At 40.2% G+C, this 21,378-nt stretch overlaps 1 protein-coding gene across 1 annotated transcript in view; it reads right to left on the bottom strand.

Annotated features, from left to right (window-relative positions):
- agbl1 (AGBL carboxypeptidase 1) overlaps positions 1–21,378 on the bottom strand; it is a gene marked incomplete at both ends in the record, with an annotated part of 147,068 nt that overhangs the window by 40,172 nt on the left and 85,518 nt on the right. Inside the window, one exon of the mRNA XM_079224073.1 lies at positions 11,758–11,938. Coding sequence (XP_079080199.1) covers positions 11,758–11,938 — 181 coding nt within the window. The remainder of the gene's footprint in view (positions 1–11,757; positions 11,939–21,378) is intronic.

Here is a 21,378-nt window from a genome sequence, read left to right on the forward strand (position 1 = left end):
TTATTAGGTTACATTTGGCACTAAATCCAACAGTGATCCACATGTGATCAATCCTTCAATAATGCTCAAACAGCTCATGCTAGGAGTTACTTTCAGATGTGTCACTGGGCTGTTGGTTTGCCAACAAACACAAGCCAGAACAGAACAGCTGACAGTAGGTGTGTGAACCGACTGCAGAGCCCTCCAGCTGTACAGAGAACATTTATTTTTATACGTCGACTGGAAGCTTCCAATAACAGAGAAGGTAACGCCATGCAAGCTACAGTAAACACGTAGTCACTATAAGACTGACTTACAATACTATAGTGTTATGCATGAGAATGATTATTATAATTAAAATTAACTTTAAGCATAAAGCAAGGAGAGGCTGTGATTTACAGTGTTATTACAGCTAAGGGGCTTTGTAAAGCACAACGGAGACCAGAGTGAACAACAACATGCATTTGCAATTGGTGGACAGCTGATGTCAGCGTTCCCTAATGTCGATGCATTTATATACACTCTGTCAGCATTATGCATTGGTCTGTGAGACCAGTCAGTCTCATGAGGAGCCTATGCTCTACTTATTGAGGCCTTCTTAAAAAGTAGGTATCAGATATGAGATGATGCAGGAGTCGCCTCAGTTGTGGGCTGGAGATACACACTGAAATGTCATCTTGCTGTTCTGTTGGGGTGCCAGAATCGTTATCGCATTTACTCAACATGATGAACTGTGTTGGGCTGTCGGGCTCATCCTCTCCTGCTCAGGGACCAGCGAGGAAACCAGTGGGCGGCTGGCTGCGTTAGACATGCTGCTAATTCAGCAACGCTTCAACGCAACACTGGTCACAGAAAATTACTCCAAGCAAAGTTGTCTATCTGTCAATAGCCAAATGTGCTATTTATTTGCTTAACTAACATAAAAGGCAGGGCAGAAAGGAGAGGAAGAAATGTCTTTATACATCTAAATTGATGCATACATGGGTCTTGGGGATTGCATATTGTTTGCTTCTCTCTCTTTTCTTTGGTTTTGCTACAAGGTGAGCCATGCAACAGCAGCATGCTCCACATCTCCCATTCTGCTGTGCAACTCTAACGCGCCTCAGTTGCCCTTTTATCCACCACTAATTGAAATTGGCTTGTGGGGATGTATACCACTCAGTTGGGTAATGGCTGTCCGTTGAGGGCTGTTGGTCCCTTGATTATCTGATAGTGATATCTTTGGGGGATTCAACTTTCTTTTTTCAAACTACTCATCCATATCATCCAAAACAACCAGTCCATATCATCCAAAACAACTTCAAAGCGCAATCAAGTAAAAATATAAAGGGTTTACTGAGTTCTGTTGTGCCTAAAAGCTGACTAAATTAAATATGGACTAAATTAAAGTTTTTGTTTAGCATTAAAGCATATAAACATGTAAAAACCCCAAATCTAAGTATGAACCTGAAAATTATGGTATGTACAGGAGTAGATTTGAAGGCGTAACACATCTTGCATAATGTATAATTATGTTAATTAGTTTCATACAATCATCCCAATTGTGATTTATGTCGAAAAATGTGAGTGGACAGCAGCAGGAGGGTGAGCATGAGCAGTCATTCTCAATGTCACAACCGTTTGGTATCATTTGTATATTCCTTTCGTTAAATGTCAATTCCAAACTTGTTTATGAAGTTATACGTAATGCACTAGGCATATCCAGGATGTGCTTTTTGTAGTCCATCTTCGAAATATTGTAGTTTCACCACAGCAGATTCCATGTGAATAAAATCTGTTAGGACATTAGGAGGGAATTTTTATTTTAATCTTCAACTGGAGCCCAGCTTTCATTGGGAATTTCCCTCGCTGGTTTACTTAACCCTCTGGGGACTGAGGTCATTTTCTTGATTTTACATAATTTCTTAAATTCACCTTTTTAAAGGCACTTGCATATGATACATACACATGTGTTACATAAAAAATTGCAGAACAATCTCAGCTCTCTATATAATGAGCCATCCTTGGTCATTCTTCAATTTAACTTCTGTTGTTCCCACTCAACTCCAGTGCCAAACCGCCACACTAAAATCCCTTATTTATGTAGAATTACTACGAGTGATGTAATAATACTAACAATTGGTTAGCAATTGTTGGATATTTTTCTGTTCAATGTTTCAGTTTATTTGATAAATTAATAATTAGGGTGCATCAATGACACAAGCTTTTCTATTTGTTTGTTTTATGGATTCACCGGATGCTTTTGTTTGCGGGATGCTGGGGAAGATCAGTTGCTCAGCTGCTCAATCAAGTGAAGTGCAAACAGGTTTGCCTCATCATCTCCTTTTAGCAGGGAGGGTCTGGGCGCTGTCGAGATGCTGGAAGATAAGTACTTTCACTCTGCAATAAATGAGACTATAATATTTGGTCTCTGGATGTTTGCCCATGGATAGATTGAGTCAGCAGTAACTTAAAGATCTTGTGTTAATAGTATGTTCATGTTTTCAATGCGAACTTGATTTAGCACGTATTAACCTATTAAGAATGCTCTAAAATTGGTTTGAACTCTGTTTGTAAAGACAATGAAAAAAAAAAAAAATCCCATTATTCATTGATTTGCCTGTTTAAATGCCATGAGTTTATTTTACCAACAGAATGCATATAAAACATTCCATGTTCTTTAGCCCTGAGAAGCAACATTACAACTCACTATGTGAAAGGGTTGAGTGAACAACACACAGGAAATTAAGATATTTTAGAACCTTTAAGGTAATGGGGATCAAATAAAAACATCATCCCGAGGATGGCGCTTTGGGATAGGTTAAATGAGTCAAAGAAATCAATGGGCTTCATCCTTTTGGAAGCATAGATCCCCTAAAAATCTTCCTATTAACTTTTAGACTGAGGGTGGCATCAGATGAAACCTTTCATAGTTTCCAAAAATGTAACATATCGAGGAATTCCCAACCATTAGATTCATAGACAGCTTCTCAGTAACCAAATTGTTGGACAAGGGAACATTGTTTTCCCTAATGTTGGTCTACTGAGTCCCAATGTCCACAATAATGTGTTACATAACAAACAACAATTTTATAATAATCACACGTGGGAACATGAGCTACTCACAACTCATTCTCACTCCCAACTCGCCGGTTAGTCAGTGGCCCTTCGGTGCAAACTGTGACCCCTCTAGCATCAGTTTTGCACTCAATTTCAATTTCCTTTGTGATATTTCAAAAAATACTTTAGTTTTGGTGGAAACAACTTGATTTGGAAAAGATTGTTGTTTTTGTGCAAATGTGTTACGTAGTTAAGTAGGCTGCATTCCGCAAGTTACATAAGCGGCGTTTTAAGTCATATAATTGGAATAAGTCAACGTTTGCTTTTGGTTTCACACGGGACACTGCGGGACCTCCTACCTAAACTGACTATCACAAATTATACTACGCACCCATCATGCCTAAGGCCATGTAGAGCATCAAAGTTTGATCACCTAGGTCTTATTCGACGAGTCGGGAGTGAGAACAGGCTCCTGCTAATTATGGCTACGATGGTTAACAAGAAACCAATGGGGAGACCACGGTTTGGGACATAAATCTGACTACACAGTGACATTGTGTGTACTCACCTTTTTCTTTGCGACCAAATGGGGACAATTGCGTCTCCCCATGACCTAATTCATAAAACGTTTGGGTGAAGCCTTGATTAGGGTTAGGATCAGGTTGGTAGCTGTTATGGTTAGGTTAAGTCTCTACGAAATGAACATAAATCAATGTAATGTCCCCAAAAGTCATGAAAACACCAATGTGTGTGTGTGATGCGTCACAGAGCATCCCCAATGTTCCTCCTCAGAGTGTCTGACTTCTCATCTGAAGCCGTATTCCGTTTGCATTTAAAGTGTGTGTAAAGTGTGTGTGCGTGCCAAATCCATCTTCTCTCTGAGGATGTAGGTTTGTGTCACATAATAGCACAAAGTCTCAATCACATCCAGAGCTACAGCACAGTGAGCTCACTGCAGGTTCTAAATGGCAGACACCGTACAAAACTAGAAAAGATGGGTGTGCAAAAGATGTGTGCTTACACACTGGCAAATGTATAGTGCGTGTGTGTGAGATTAACCCGAATCCAATTATCTCATTTGGTAGTCCGTCATCACAGCAGTGTGTGTGTCAGTTGGCAAGCTTAACTGAGCTAAGTGTTATCAATCAAAGTAAATCAGCTGTAAAGGCATTCCAGCGAGATATGTGGAGTTAAATTAACGACTCCTGCACAGGAGAGGAATAACCACGGCTATCAACCAACAAAATAATAGGTCCTGAAAGCGATACAGCATTCAGTTTGATTGTTCCCGATTTTACAATGCTCCTTGCTTCGGTAGTGTTCCACTGATTCAGTCAGTCAACAAAAACGCTTTTTGTGTCCCATGTGAACGTTGACGTCAACGTTGACTTTTTTTGTTCTGTGACATAACAAGCATACTAAGTTTCCACAACAAACATTCATTTTTAGCAGTAAATAAAAAACTAAGTAAACAAAAGTGGGGAGTTTATTTTGAAAAGACACTTAAACAAGTAGTAGTTTTGTCTACGCCTCAGTTGTTTCATGTGAAGAAGAAAGTGTATTCTGAAAATAACAGGAAATGAACACGTGTTGCGGACTTTCGTAGGAAAACGCAGAAGTAACAGGTAAGATATCGAGCCAACCGTTGTATGAGGATATATAGTTTGACGTGTAGGGCCACAGCAAAAGCCGTTGTGGCCGGTTGCTCTATTTGCCTGAGGATAAAGTTATAGGATCTTACGCGGTCTGGTTTTGTTGTCCGTGTTCTGTTAGAACAGTTGTTCACCTTGGAGATGTGTTTAAGATTTATAGTTTAATATTCAGTGATATCATTTATACTATGATGTCCATAGTATGGAAACAGTTAATTTCTTTCACTATTTAACTGGCTTGCACTGTAAAAAAGGCTAATTGAAGCTAATTAATTAACTATCAATAACTATCAAACTCTTATGAAGAGGAGAAAGAAAAATAGTCATGTGTCGGCCTACATTGAGATTAATTAAGATCATCACTTTGCAGACTTTAATTCCTATCAATATTTGCAGCTCAATCCACTTCCTGAAAGTATATTTACTTTGCTCAGTTTGCTGCAGCAGTTGAGAAATCACTCTTCTTCCCTCTTCTGCAGCTTGATGCTTTTCAGCGGATGCTATGTGTTTGTTCTGAAAGAGTCTTTCAACATTACATGTTTTGTTGTTTGATCATTTCTAGCCACATATCAAGCAGACAGGTCAGACAGCAGTGAAAGCAAATTAATATGTCCACGCAGAATTAAACTCTACTTTTCTCCGTGACAGTTGATAGTTTAGCGAGGGCGGAGCTCTGGGAATCACAACTAGCCACCTGCAGGGGAAGAGGCTTGACAGTGACGTGACAGCGACGTGACAGGATGTGACGCACATTTTAGTAAAACCAATATTTAAAAGAAAAATGTTATTTTCAGTGACCCAATATCACCTCAAACTCCAAGATAGGAGGAAATCTCTTTGAAAGATTTTCCACTATATATATATTTTATTATTATTATTTATTTTGTTCAAAGCCTCAGGGGGCCGCAACAGAGGTGCTAAAGAGCCGCATGTGGCTCCGGAGCTGTAGGTTGCCGACCTCTGCTCCACCCTCTTGTGTAACTTCTGGTTGTTGCAAAAATCAGGATGGCAACGGCAAATATGCCAAGCGCAAGGCTTTCAAAACCATAGCCCACAAACCAATGGGTAGTATTTTCTTCCATTTCCTGAAATGGACTCAGGCTTAACCCAGCACTGACTTCATGGATAAATTGTCTAATGGGAAAAAAAATCCCCCAAAGGTGGGCTCCCAGGCTTTATGGATTTCTCCTGGTACCAAGTTCAGAGCAGTTTCTTCAGTCCGTCTACTCTGTTTCTGTCTCTGAGTGTCTCTGCCTCCCGTCCATATTTCTTCTTAACTCTCTTTCCTTCTCTGTCTTGCACTAATCCCTTCCACCCTCTCTCTCTCTCTCTTTATTTAGGTCTCTCGTCCTGCGCCATGGACTTTAAGCCACAGCTCTGTCCCTGGGCAGCAGAGAAACACAGGGATCCAACACAGTTAAAAGTCTTTGTAAACTGTTATTTTCCACAACATTTGCTCCTCTCTGCCCGACACTGCAGCTGCCTGCCCTCGGGCGTGTGTGTGTGTGTGTGTGTGTGTGTGTGAGAGAGAGAGAGAGTATGTGTGTGCGAAAGTGTGCACAATGAATGCCATTGGGAATGTGCTACCAGATTATGTTTTATTCTGTAAACTTTTAACACAAAACCTACAACTCACATTCATTTGCCATTTAACTAAAAACAGCCCAAACACTGTGTTTATCCAGCCCTCATATGTTTGATCGGGCTCATCAGAATCAAAATTAATTGTGACATTAGACCAGAATAAATATATCGGCAAGAAATACAAGCATGTACTACGTATTCATTTGTTGGCTTGTGTTGCACTTTATGGATGGCAAGGCTTTTTTTAATGAACGTTTTTTACTGCTGCTTATTTTGCAGGGACTTACCACAGTAAAACTGTAAGTGAGCCAGAGAGGCTACATTTCATCTGCTGTCCCCGGACAGATTTTTGAAGGTGGCCTAAAATAAAAAAATGTCAAAGGAATGAAATAATGAAACTAACATATAAAACACTGAGGCTCATAATACATCTTATCAAACAGTCGTCCCATTGCCCGGTCAGTCTGATGTAAAAGCTGTTGGTTGAAACCCTGATGCGTTATCTGCTGCCACAGGAATTTATGCTAACAGTTATGTATTATTAGCATATTTATCCATAAATGTATATATCGGAAGCATAAAATGAATGCATACACTTCAATCAGTCACCAGAAATGGATTTCCCCACGACCTGCTCACAATCACATGCTTATTGAGAACTAAACAGACACATTTTAATGTAGACACTGTTGAGCCAGATGGACACGTAAAGTATGCAAACACCACGTCCAGCGCCAAACCTGTCGCCCAGGTTTTTATAATTCGTGGCATCGTACTGTGTCATACAGCACGACAGGTTTGAGTTCCCTCTAATTCCAGCCATGATTGTGTTGTTTCCATAGAGATGCAGGACGTATGTATTGCTGTGGACATGAAATGTGACGGGAGGAATAACAAACAGACAAAAAACGCCCCGCAACTGCTTGGGGTTCAGAGGGGGTTAACACTTACCGAACACGCGACTAAGATCCGCGTTTTACAATATTTACGTTTTGTAAATAATCATATCTTCGTGATAAAACGTCACAGAAATACGTTCCAAAGTCTAGAGGAACCACTTCCTTCCTCTCGTGAGCTCGAAGGCGATTCACACAGAGATAGGGGCAGGGATGTGTTGTGTGACGCGGTGCCGAAAGTACTCGTCACATGAAATCTTTCACTGTGATTTGTTGATTTGTGTGTCTGTCAACATTTTGGAAAAAAACTGACCAATGAACACTCAAGAAATCACAAAGGACCTCCAAGACCGTAAAACGGCACGCTGCGTAATTGTAGCCATCGCTACTTGCCTATCGTAACTATCACTGTCAACTTTCTTTCAGTGAACTTAGTACTGACCAGTAGTATTTTTTTTTTAACAGAGAGGATTCACAGCTGCTACAGTGAACAACATGCAGCTTCGCTAAAGAAACCTGCACCTACGCTGTCGTGGAAGACTGACAAAGACCTGGACACTGCTCACCAGGTCCACAGCTCAGCTGCACATGTACACCCGTTGAACTGTTCAAACTGTGTGAACTTAGTACTGACTAGTAATTTACCACCGCAGGCCCTCTTGCACAACCATCCCCACGAGCCCGGGTCTGTTTTCTATTTCTGAACATGTAGATTGTGTCATTTTTTTATTTTTTATTATTAATACACATTTAATTAGAAAACAAAAAATGTTGTAATGGTAATTTTTCATTTGCACACACCCAATGAAGCTTTATCTGCAGTATTAAGTAATTTCTCAGTCCCATTTTTATCATTTTGGTGAAAGGTGTGACAGACAACATTTCTACTCAAAAAACGATAATACAAAATTTGGTTTTAGACATTTAGATACATGTATCTACCATTGTATTCATATATTCCACTGCTTTTGTAAACCTAAGACTTTTGGTAAACCAATTTCAAGCACCAAAACAGTTCTTCCACATAAGTAAAGTTATGTTTTCACATGAGATTTCCAAAAGAATTTCCAAAATCAAAATAAAATTTTTCAGCTTTAGGGCCATATTATCTCTTTACACTTGTGCCTTAGGACGATGGTGCCTCATTATACAGAGAGCTGAGATTGTTCTTCAATTTTTGATGTAACACATGGGTATGTATCTGATATGCAAGTGCCTTTTTAAAAGGTGAATTTTAGAAATCATGTAAAATCGAGAAAATGACCTCAGTCCCCAGAGGGTTAAGTACCGAAACAGATCCATGAAAAAAATAAGATTGATCTTAATTTGCCCCAAAAATAATGTACCAAATATTTTTTGCTAGCATCTTTTAGTAGGCTCTTTTAATTGTTTCATGAAGATTGCTAATGGTGTTTTTCTTTTGTTTATCCTCTATAGTATAAACAATATTGATTTGATAAATTATTGATGAGTTATCACAACTGATGGTTTACAGGTTCATGTTTTAAGAGTTGGATTGAACAGCTCGTCAATTTTTGCCACTTTGATCCCAATGAACTGATTATTTATTACAATTATTACAGTGCATTTCTATGTTTTTAATCTGATGGTGGTTGGTTCAGGATTCATATCTGATCTTTTGATTCATGTTCTTACGTTTAAGTCTGCAGAATCAGAAAATCGACAAATGTATATATGTCGGTGAAGATATGTATTGTATTTGTGTGAAATTTTCATAATTAGCAAATACATTCTTGATTTATGGTCAAACTTGTTTTGTGAGGTTATAGTGACCTTTGGCCGACAACAAAGACAGTCAAGTTAATCATAATTTAGCTCTGTCTGGACTGCAAGCTACAAACGTTGGCTGGCCCAATATCAGGGCGCTTTCACAAGCCACAGTCCGTTTAGCCAGACCGAATCAGAGTGAATTTGATACTTTGGGTTAATTTCTATTTACTCTGCTTTGGTATCACAGCGCACAAAACAAAGCTGACTAAAATGCTCTGAGGGTCTTACAGAAAGCAGCAGGGCCGACTCTGACACGGCAACTGGGATGGATTTTGTTCTCACTGCCATCAAACTGCACTGTAGGGTTCACTTGGAAACAATCTGAGACCACCTCTTGCTAGCTTTTTTCTGAACAGCTGTCACGGTCTGTTCTAGACTACAATTACTGTGTTCTCAACTGCCCAAATGAACCACACCATGGTTCTGAATAACCGCACCAGAGTTTGATTAAAACTGACTAAATGTGGGCCCGTCAAAGTGCCTTTAGCATCTTTCAGCTAATCGTGGTGGTTCTACTCTCAGCGAGCCCGTCTCCAGCAGCAGGCAGATGTTTGCTGCTGAGCAGAGAGCGTACGGCCGCTTCCTGACTGCAAACTGTAGGCGGCATTCAGCTGGGGAACAGAGTGGGGTATCTAGCAGCTAAAGAGACAGGAGTTGGTGGAGAACACTGGACAGAAAAACTTGTATTAATATGCAACTGTTTGCTAACAAGTTAACCATGTCCGCTTCATTTAGGTTGTTTTTTCAGCTTTTTGTAGGATGGAAGGGTTTCATGATAGCAAATTTGATTATTTTGTCCTATTTTCGCAACATAATTTAACATAGCAAGACTAGCAGGAGACACTAAAGTACCTGAAAAAGACATGATGAAATAAAAATGGGAGCCATTTTTCCCTGCTATTTGGCATTAGAAAATGAATGAGAAAATAAACCAAAGAAACGTATCCTAATCTAATATTGATGAGAGAACCTCCTGTCCCTGCTTTTCAAATGGTGTTTCATATGTCTTTGAGGACCCAATGTACACCCACAAACCAAAAGAGAATGGGATTGGAAGTGAAAAAATAAAATAAAAAAAGATGCTTTGTTTTAGTTTCGCGCCAATTTCATGCTCAGAGAATTGGCCCAAAAAAGACAGAACGTAAGAAATTCGGAGGAGAAAGCTGAGACGGAGAGAAAGCTGACGGCATGATGAGTAAATCCCTGCAGTGTCCAACTTAATTCCTGTGAAATGTCAGAGCGGTGTTGCAAGACTTACATCACACACACACACACACACACACACACACACACACACACACACACACACACACACACACACACAGCAAACTAAAGGGCTGATCTGGGATAGAAATGGACTGAGATAAATCAGGATCTTCAGGTCATGAGGACAGAGCTTTTGGATGGCATTATTGTTCATGTCTTGCTGTTTTTTATCTCCAGCTGAGACAGGCTGTCAAGTCTAGACACAGCATGGAGGAGGACTACGCTAAAGAAGTTATGGGTTGTAAAAATAACACAAATAACAAAATAACCTTCATCACAGTACCATCTCTTGCACCGTGCACATAGTTTGGGTTTTATGGGACAAGTTTTTGAGACATCCACAACAATCATATTGAAATCTGTTGACAGTTCATCCAGAGGTGGCTAAGCCTGAACTCTGAGACTAAGCCTTAACTATGATGACACTAACCCTGAACTCTGTGGAGACTTAACCTGAATTCTGTGTAGAAATACCCTAAACTCTGTGTATACTAACCATACACTCTGTGTATACTCACCCTAACCTCTGTGTACTCTAACCCTAAACTATGTGTAGAAATACCCTACACTCTGTGTACACTAACCCTGGACTTTGTGTACACTTACCCTGGAAAAAACGTTTCCCTTGAAACCCAATTGAAAATGCAGTATGGGAATGTAGTTTTGAAGGAGACGGTGTTGCCCTCAGTCCTTTCATCCTGGCGCCTGTCCTGCGGTGTTGGACTAAAACAATTGTTCTGTAATGCTTCTCAATACTAATACATCATTAATAGGGATGTATGTCTTTTTCAACTAATGTGTCCCTCACCCTCTCCACGTGCCTTTAAATGATGCATTCCCCCACCCCCATCATAATAACAGATATGAGTCCATTTATAATGCACTGCCACATTTTGTTATTGTCATGTATGAAGACTAAAAACAACAATACAAATTAAGTGAAATGCTTGCAGTTCTGGCAGCGTTCAGAAGTTGTTAATACCAAAGCATATTTTTAATGCAGGGCAAAGGTGTAAAAAATAAAATAAAACAGGTTTCCCAGAGTCACAGTGAAGACTAATTATTAAATGGAACAAAAAAAATCAAGGCCACGAGAGTGAAGCTTTACACAGAGAAACGGCAGACGCATCCAGAGACCTAGCCCGAGGGAGAGACAGGAAGTGTCCAATGGTGACTGGCGCGTGTTGGACATTCACATGAGATCACTGCTGAGTGTTTCACAGCCAGACAAACAAAACAGACAGAGGATTGGATTGCAGTGTGTGTGATACTTTGTGATGGAGCACACAGCGATCTATGGCATCTATTTTCTACCCCTCCTTACGGCAACATAATCCAACACAGCCTTTTATAATCATGGTGATGTACATTAACATGCTTCCTTGTGAGGAGTCACGAATTCTGAGCTCAGACGGCAAACATTAATGCTGTATTCTTTATCCACATAAGGATCTACAGGTGTTCACTGACTGAATACTGTTACTTAGGCACTGGTACTTTGAGTGCTTGTTAAAACGAGTAAAGTCTTGCTCATGCCTCCTCCCACTCACGTGCCGTTGACGACTCCGTCCGGGTTGAGCATGGGGATGAGCTTGAAGACAAAGGCCTCCCTCAGACTCTGGGCCACCGGGTCACTGCTGCACAGAAACTCCAGGGTGCCCTTCATCACCCAGCTGGCGTTGGACTCACCAGGATGCACGCGGCCTGTTAGCACGATGCAGGGACGATTACCTGGACGGAGACAGAGATGGAGGCATCATGCGGAGTAAGTTGGGAGTGTCAGAATCTCGTTTAAAACCTGCTTAAAATAAACGGCAACTGTCATGGCTATGAATGGCAGGAAAACAGGGTTAGAAAACAGACATACAAAAGTTCTCAAACCATAGTTGGTGATTGTTGGAACCGCGGGAAATATGAAGTTTTTATTTCCTCTCTCAGCGAGGTACAATTACTGGTTCCGTCAATGAGGTCTGGTATACCTTTTGAGGAGGGCACGCAGCGGCTACGCATAAAGCTACGTCAGCGGGGGTGACAGATGGGAAATTATGTCGGTTACCAGAGACCACGAGTGAAAATTGTAATGTTGCGCAAGGGTCATACGTAACATTTCTGAGTGCCAGAGATTACAATGCAAACGTTGTGCAGGGATATGTGGATAGAGAATGTCCTGGTTTCATTTATTGAAGTTTAAAGGGATTATTGAGGATCGCCTCAGAGCCATCTGGTTTCCTAAAAGTTACTTTCCGATACCAAAAAAAACTGCATTGCCAATTAATGTTTCAAGGGAAACATATTTCTTCACGCATCATTTGTTTTGGACAAATTACCTATTATCATAAGCCAAAACCAAAGTTGTAATGAACTGTGATTTTTCTATAAGAGAACATTTTAAGGCATCATAATTCGCTGTCGCTAGATGAAATAACACTGTTCAAGCATGTGTCATGATCATAGATTCTCCTATCATAATGTAAATGAATGGAAACCCAGACTGTGTACCTTGAATGGCCACTTGAGGCCAGTTAAAAAATGAAGTCAGAACTCCATGATAAAATGCTAAACTTAACCGAAAATGGTGCCTGGTACAAAAATAAATGGTTTTGATCTCTATAGCTAATGACAAGTTCACAGGGGGTGAATTGTTATACAACTCAGTCAAACAAATTACATTAAGGCATAACGTGTAGGGCAAGAGTGTCAAACATACGGCTGTCATGGGGTAAATGGAACCGTACTTGCATAGCGCTTGTCTAGTCTTCCGACCACTCAAAGCGCTTTAACACTACATGACATCATTCACCCATTCACACACTGATGAAACGAGCTACCATGCAAGGTGCCACATCATGATGATCAACCATGTATATACCGTAGGCGCAGCTATGGGAGCAATTTAGGGTTAAGTGTCTTGCTCAAGGACACATCGACATGAGCTATCGGAGCCGGGGATCGAACCGCCGGTCCTCTGATTGAAGGACGACCCTGCTCACCACTAAGCCACAAGGGTTCCAGTCCGGCCCGCGGGATAATTGTTAAAATTGCTCAAACACAGTTTATACGGTGCACCGTCTAACCCTAACCCTTGGGAGAAATACAGGCGTTGTGACGAAATTCAGGGTGAAAGTACAAGCTGCAAATGGAGGATTAAAGCTGCTCGCAGCTGTGACTGGGCCCTCGCTTCAAGCACGTCGGGGCCCAGAGGGCCCAGTCACAGCTGCGAGCAGCTTTAATTTAGAGGGATATATATATATATATATATATATATAAGAATCACATCAGAGGAAATTTGGCCTTTTGGGCCTTTTCCAAGCTCCAGTAGAAGTCGGTAGGGAGAGAAACTGAAGCTGGTTCTTCAGAGATTCATCACTGCATCTCCATCAGTTCTAGTTCAGACTCTCTTCACTTCTTCTGCATTATCAGGAAGGGAGTCAAGAACAACTTGAATTCTTTCTCAATGGCAGAAAGATCTGGGAAGCGCACACTGAGTTCTCAGTCATTTGATGTGATGACAGACACATATTTCCTCTTTTTCGCAGCAAGGTTGACCTCTGGAAAATGGAATATATGTATATATATTTTACACATGTAAATATGTATTTAAATATATATAAAAGATACAAATATGTATTAAAAGTGATCAAAAGCTTGAGGTTTCATGGAACGGCGTGGAAGTGGTGTGACGACTATTTCATATGGTTCGTGATCATGCAGCAAGCTGTTGTAACTCAACTGTACTTTCTCACAACTGTTCCAAAGTTAACATGCTTTATGAGAGTAATGGCTTGAAGACTTCTGCATGTCAATATTAAGTCATAATCAAAGCGCCACCTACTGGTAAACTATGGCAATTTGAACTAGAAATGAACGAAGAAAATGAAATTTGCCAACTTCCGGTACGGTTTAGAGCATGGTCCCAAGAGACTTATTTTTATATGTCGTACATACGCCTATCAAATATTGTATAGTTATGTTGAACGTACTGCGAGGGCTGCTTTGTTGAATTTAGTTGAATTTACCCCTAAGAAGTTAATGGGTCCTCTTCTTTTGAACACAATGAGATACAAACAAGCTTTTGATATATTTTCATGAAATTGAACCATTAATGATCCACAGAGAATTTTGTACAAATTGAACCCAGCGTTTAGGAAGATTTGGGAATAAAATTGTTTTTCACAAAATTAAAAAAAGTTTAAATTCTAAGTCGGCGGAGTTTAATACGACCACGTACTTTTTTGTAGAGCAGACACAACCGGACATGTGTGCCAAATTTAAGGCCAATTGGTGATAAGGGGGGAAAACTGTGGCCTTTCACAACTCATAGGTTGTCAAAAAAACAAACATGTTTTTTAGGGGGCGCTATCTGACTTCCTGTACAGTTTAGAGCATGGTCCCAAGAGAGTTATTTTTAAGTTTACATGCGTTACATATGGTTACCAGGTTTCATACATGTATCTCAACCGTAGCACTGGGGCTGCTTAATTGAATATTTGTAGGGGGCGCTATCAAACCAAAGTGACATTTTGAGTCATTCAAATCACATCAGGTAACTACATCTTTGCCTTTAATTGTGTCTGCCAAGTTTAGTTACGTGTCGAGCATGCCTAGTCCCTCAAAAGTGACTTTGTTGTTGACCGCGAAAGATGGGTCGCCACGGCAACAGCGTTTCACGAAACATCAAAAGCTTTGTGGGTTGGCATCATGAAAGTCTTATGTTTGTCTAGAAGTAATTGGAAGTTGATCTGATTGACCGACTAAGAGAAGCAAGCCAAAGTATAGAAATATTTACTTCCTTACTTTAATTAGAGTCATAGCGCCACCTAATGGCAATTAGGTGGCGGCAATTAATGGCAATTAGGTGGCGCTATGACTCTAATTAAAAATTAGACTGCACATGTCTTCAGGCCTGGAGGCTGATCAAACATGTGAAACCTGGAAAGGATGTTATCATGTGGAGTCGAGTTACATCGGTTTATTCGGTCATGGCAAAGGATCGAACTTCCGCGATGCTCCCACGCGACGCCGTTCAACGGATCCTTACAATCTTCAAGGTGATGCATTATCAATGTCTTAAGTCTCTTCCGACGCATTTTGAGAGGGATCTGAATCATCTATGAGGAGCACGGTTTACAAGTAGAAAACATGTAACTTCCTGTTGCCTTTAGGTGGCGCTATGACTAGGATGAAAATATACGGCCAAGTTAAAACAAATTCAATTTTCATGGAAAATGGTGTCTCTTTGCCGCTGCTCTGCGCTCACATAGTTCGATATTTTGAAAATCCTGAAATAACTTTTCCCTGCAAAGGCCTCAACATCATATTGCCCGAATGTGAAATCAATCGTGTGTAATCTCTAGGAGAAGTTCGTCAGAATACAACGCCTGAAAACAAGGAAAATGCCAAAATTGAGCGGTTTACTGCAGCGCCCTCTAGTGTTTGAATATTATGAAACAATGTGGGTATGTTAAGGGACACGATGTTGACATATGTTGACGATGTTGCTACAAAGTTTGTGAAGATAGGCCAAGTAATTTAGATGTTATGTATTTTGACATATTGAGCCACGCCCCTAAGAGGTTAATTGGTTAATAACTTCTGAAGGCATTGTGTTGCAAGTAAAAATGGATCACGTCATGAAAGTGGCGTCACAAACGCGTCACAAAGGGAGGGAATCTGCAGAGGAGAGCCCAGGCAGATACACTGTGGGCTGATGTCTGAATTTTTGGTCTTCATGTTTCTAGTTTATTGTAGAAAGACCTTAAAATAGGGTTAATCATCCAAAAACCTTCACCAATGATTTAAACATAGATAAATATTGTCGTTGTGTATGCATTGTTATGCTATGATTTTACTGGTCTGGCCCACTTGAGATCAAAATGGGCAGTATGTGGCCCCTTCACTAAAATGAGTGTAGGGCATGGCCGCTTTGAGTGAAAGGCTTTTCAGTAGCCAAAACAAGCACCAAAACTAATATCATAGTTAACGTGAACTACGGCTGCATCTTTGTAACAAAGCTAGCTATCTGCTAGCTATTACTTTAGCATTTATTAAATGCATTTATTGTATGTACTGCATACTGCTTATTTAAATCCTTACTTTATTGAATGACAAAAAAATCATCACATAATGAAGTGTATTTTGACAGCCTGGTTGAAAATCTCACAAAACTGACCCAGACGCAATGCATTGTGGGGCAGTAAGATCACGTTTCATACTCCGAAATGCTTGCTAATGTAAGTAGTAAATGTGCGTGCATTTCTTTCCGACACAAATAACTATGGAGTGTAAGAGCATTATATCCTCAATTTTACAACAGTTTACGTACGACTTTGAACACTAACTTTTGGCCTCAAAAAAGCAAGATGGCGACAACCATAATGCTAAAATCTAGCCTTCAAAACCATGATCCACAAACCATTGGATAGCGTTGCGGTGACTACGTCCACTTTTTCTATACAGTCTATGACGTTTGTGGCGTAAAACCACTGGTATGTTCCCGCTCCCACCTGTTCTGCTGCAGAGATTCCAGTTCACTGGACCAGCAGACGAGGCTTCCCACATCACTACTGGCCTGCAGCCGGTTCAGGTCCATTACCATTGGCTTATAGAGGGTACATTCTAAATTGGTTATAACGGCAATGACGCTGGTACAATGGACAGAGAAGTGTTGGAACATTAGTTGCAGATAGTGAGATGGGTGACATTTACTTACTCATCATCAACTGTCTTCATCATGCATTTGCCTGCATGAAGAGTTAAGAGCTTCAACATTGGATGAATATGAATGTGGAAATAGCCGGACTCTTCTTCGACTCTTTAATTTTCATCTTTGGTTTTCATGGACATTACTAGAATTATTTAATTTGTATTCACTCATGGTGGCCTTGTCCTGAGGCTATTGTGAGAGCAGCTGCATCTCATACAGGACATGTTTTAAATGCAGTTGATGTTAGTCACGTCCCGCCCACAGAGCTCTGTGTGTGTGTGAGTGCACAATTACCTTCCTATCTAACAGTGGATTTGTCATTTATTCTGAGAAAAGACCGTAAAATTATTCTTTTTAAATGACCAGAAACAGAAGTCCACACTTAGTAAGAGTAGCTCTAGAGTCCCCTGTTGTTATGTATGTGTGTGTAGGTATGAGTGTGTGCTCTCCTGTCATCACCACTTTGGGTAAATCCCCACAGGCCTTTTTCCACCAACAGAAAGGTGTCTTTGCCTCAATTTCACACCAGAAGAGAAAGTAACACAATTTTTGTCTTGCAATGTGATAGGTTTCGCTTGCAACAATTACTTTGTGATTTGGCGAAAAACCCACACATTGATAAAGGACTCGAACAAATATTTTAGAGGGGATATCAGAGTGCTGCACAGTGTCTCTGTCTCTTTTTAGTCAAATGAAAATGGGCCTGTGTACAAAACCTCGCTCTGCTGCTGCTTTAATATTGAGGTTTTTTTTGCCTATGTGACATCTTTTCAATTTATTTTTTTTACTTTATAAAATGGTCTTTCTGCAAAATAAAAAAATAAAAAACTACGTTCTTCACAGTTCGACACATTTGACATTTCAACATTTTCATTGAAAGTTAGGCCATGTCTGTATTGCATTATTTAAAGAGTCGGAGTTTAAAATCCTACTATGTACAAACTCCATACTACATGAACGTATCTTTATACGTTTTTTGCAGTTTAAGTCTACAGACTTAACAGAAAATGATACGTGCACTGTTTGTTGTCTTTATAACGTCACCAACCAAGCAAAGTACTCGCAGGGACGGCACAATTGTTTGTTTTCAGGGAATAGTTATTAGTTGTTCTGGGAGCTTCGGCATTTCCCTTTCCATCGCATTGTGGGAGAATAGCATCAATCCACAGCACACTTCTTCCACCTGCTTAGAATGGTTATGTAGAACGGGACTGGGGCACAGCATGTACAGCCTGAATTTACTTGGGAGGCTGTGGGTGAGACGTAGAGCAGGTGGTTCGATCCCCGGCTCATCCAGTTCATGTCGATGAACATGAAACTTAACCCCAAATTGCTCCCGAAGGTGTGTGGATGGTTGACTCATCCTGATGCCCCTGCCATTAGTGTGTGAACGGGTGAATGACATGTAGTGTTAAAGCGCTTTGAGTGGTGTGAGGACTAAAAACAAGTCTAGTTTATGTTCACAGCTTTGATTTCTCAGAATCCGGTTTATTGCCAAGGAATTTGCTTGAGTGTATTGATGCATAGCATGATATTAATAAAAAAAATGCAATTCAAATAAATAGATAGAAATGAATTACAAATAATAAAAACACTAAGATTGAAAATTCCGAATAAACTACGGAAAAAAATACAAAAACATATATGTACAATATATGAATTAAGATGTAAACCGTACAGAAGACAACTAGAGAAAAATAAGAGAAGAATACAATAAAATATGTACAATATACTGTATGAATTAAAATGAAACAGCTGTGCAGCTTTTAATTATATATTAATATCATTTGGAGTGTGTAAAGGTTCCCAGTATGACATCTCAACTTGTAACAGGCCTTTAAACACGAGCAGTCGGACGATCGGAGAGGTTGCCAACGGTTCATATCCACCCATCTGATGTGAAGGTCAGTGATGCACATGAAGTGTCACAAGTGATCTCTCATCCCACGACACAACTGCGAGTAAGACAAGGGCGCGGCAGGACGTGGGTCTCTGAACGGATGCTTTCCAACAGGATTCCAAGTGCGTTTTCTGCGTGGCCCAGAGGTTTGGTCTCAGCCCGTCTGATCGTATGAATCGCAGCGACACCGACCGCTACGCTGTTCGCATTCTTCAGCAGAAACCTCTGCACCGCAGCAGCAGTTCAGTTTTCCACCTCGGATGTGGAGCACCTCCTGCAGACGCCACAGGACTGATGCACAGCACACTGGAAGGCAGGTTGATTATTTTGTCTTAAAATGTTACGACTTCATTCTCATTAAATTACGACTTCATTAGCCTCGTGTTTCATCTTTTTTCTTGAAAAAACATTTTCAATAAATTACAACTTTATTATCTTGGAATATTTTGACTATTCTCATAAAAGTGAATCTTTAGAAACGTAATATTCCGCCTTTTTTCCCAGAAAATATTATGAATTATTTAGTTATGACTTTAGTCTCGTAATACTGCTTTCCTCTCAAAATATTACAACATAGATTTAAAAGAAACCTTTAATTTAATAAAGTAGATTAAATAGATAAAATGTATCCCCTGAATTGAACCCATCCTCAGCCCTTTTTAGGAGCAACTTGATGCTCAGTGTCTCACTCAAGGACACTCCACATGTGGAAAGGAGGCGGATCGAACCGTCAACCTCATGATGATGACATTTTTGCACATGAACAAATATCATGCTCTAACCCTACTGAGCTACTAAAGTCCCACTCGATGGGTTCATCAATGGATTCATACATCATTGATGTGAACAAGTACCATATGCACATTTAAAGCTGTCAAAGACACAGAGGAGGAGGGAGGAGTAAATTCAGCCTTTACCTGGGTTGACTGAGCAGAGATCAACAGAATAGTTGATATCCAGGAAAATACATATGTGAAAGCAATACAGAATACCTGAGAGCATTAATGCATTGTATTCCATTATTCGGAATAGTCACCTGGTGCATGGATTTAGTTTGAACCTTTACGTAAATAATGACATTTACTCAATAATAATAATAATAATAATAATAATGCATTTCATTTTTATCGCACTCTTCCTTCAAAGAATCCCAGAGTGCCACACATATAGTAAAAACAGATAAAACCGATTTAAAACATAGATAAAGCAACCCATAAAACTAAAAATAAGAATATAATAGCTGCCAATAAATTAACTCAAGGTAAAAAATGCCTTCCTGATTAAAAAGGTTTTTAGGCCAGTCTTAAAAGAGTTCAGTGTCTGAGTTTCCCTCAGGTGGTCAGGGAGACCGTTCCACAAGTGTGGCGCCGCCAAGCAAAAGGCCCGGTCGCCCGTGGTGCGGAGCTTGGTGTTGGGGACCCGAAGGAGCGAGCGGCCTGTGGATCTGAGGGTCCGGGTGGAGGTTAGGGGAGTGATAAGTCAATACATTGGTGAAGGGAAGGAAGAGTTTGACCCTGAACATTTCCCCCAGACCTCCTGCTATATATCTTGAGAAAGGAGTTGAGGCCCCCACTACGTGGTGGTCATTGTAGACTGAACATCAAAACCTACAACAACTGTGAAGCTCACCAGAGGGCACGTGGTAGAAAATATTAGAATGAGAATGAAAACTGTGTGCATGATGCAAACGTGTTAGCCACCGTGCAATGCCTTATGAATGTTTAAGTTTGATCTCAAAATACACCCCCTGGACAGTTCTTATGATGCATTCCCAATAAAATAGAATAATAGATAATGTTTAGTTTGTCACTACACATAGTGTACGGGAAGCGTACAGTTTCTGCTCATTACTTGTATAGCGTCCTTTCAAAATAAATCTACCTGTTGACAGGAAACGTACAGTTTCTGCTCGTTACATGCATAGGGTCTTTCAAAATAAATGTGTGTTCACTGGAAATGTACAGTTTCTGCTCATTACATGTCTTTTCAAAATAAACTTCCAATGTAGGTTTACTTGCGCATCAAAACCGCTCGGTTAGGTTGAGGAAACGATCGTGTTTTGACAATAAGTATGTTTGTTGTGTAAAATAACTTAAAGTTCATTATCTAATTGGCATTAGTAAAGTATGGAAGTTATGTAACAAAGGTTTGGTCAAATGAGCCAACCCCGCCTCTTTCTACCCTTTTGAGATTTAAAAGAGGACACAGAGCCTCAGAGAGGCTGTACAGAAAAGACAATAAAATACAAGGTGACCTTTGGAGAGTCTGCCAAACAACCAGGAGTTTATAGAATGAAATCAATGCACTTGACCGTCTTCCCGGTTTAGTTTTGGTGCAGAAAAAGAGAACGAACAAACAAGAAAAGAGGGACAGAAACCAGATAAATTAATTGTCTGTTCCAGACAGAAAGGATGTAAGACCAGAGCCCAAAGTAGGACGGGGGAACCATCCTCGTCCAGCTTCAGCTACCTGGAGGCCATGCCTGTCCTGCTGAACGAGATTATGTTTGATAATTAACGGCTTTCAGAGATGAACTGTGATTGTGCTGGAAGCCTCTTTTTTTTTAAA

The sequence above is a fragment of the Taurulus bubalis genome (assembly GCF_910589615.1).
Source record: "Taurulus bubalis genome assembly, chromosome: 9".
Classification (NCBI taxonomy): domain Eukaryota; kingdom Metazoa; phylum Chordata; class Actinopteri; order Perciformes; family Cottidae; genus Taurulus; species Taurulus bubalis.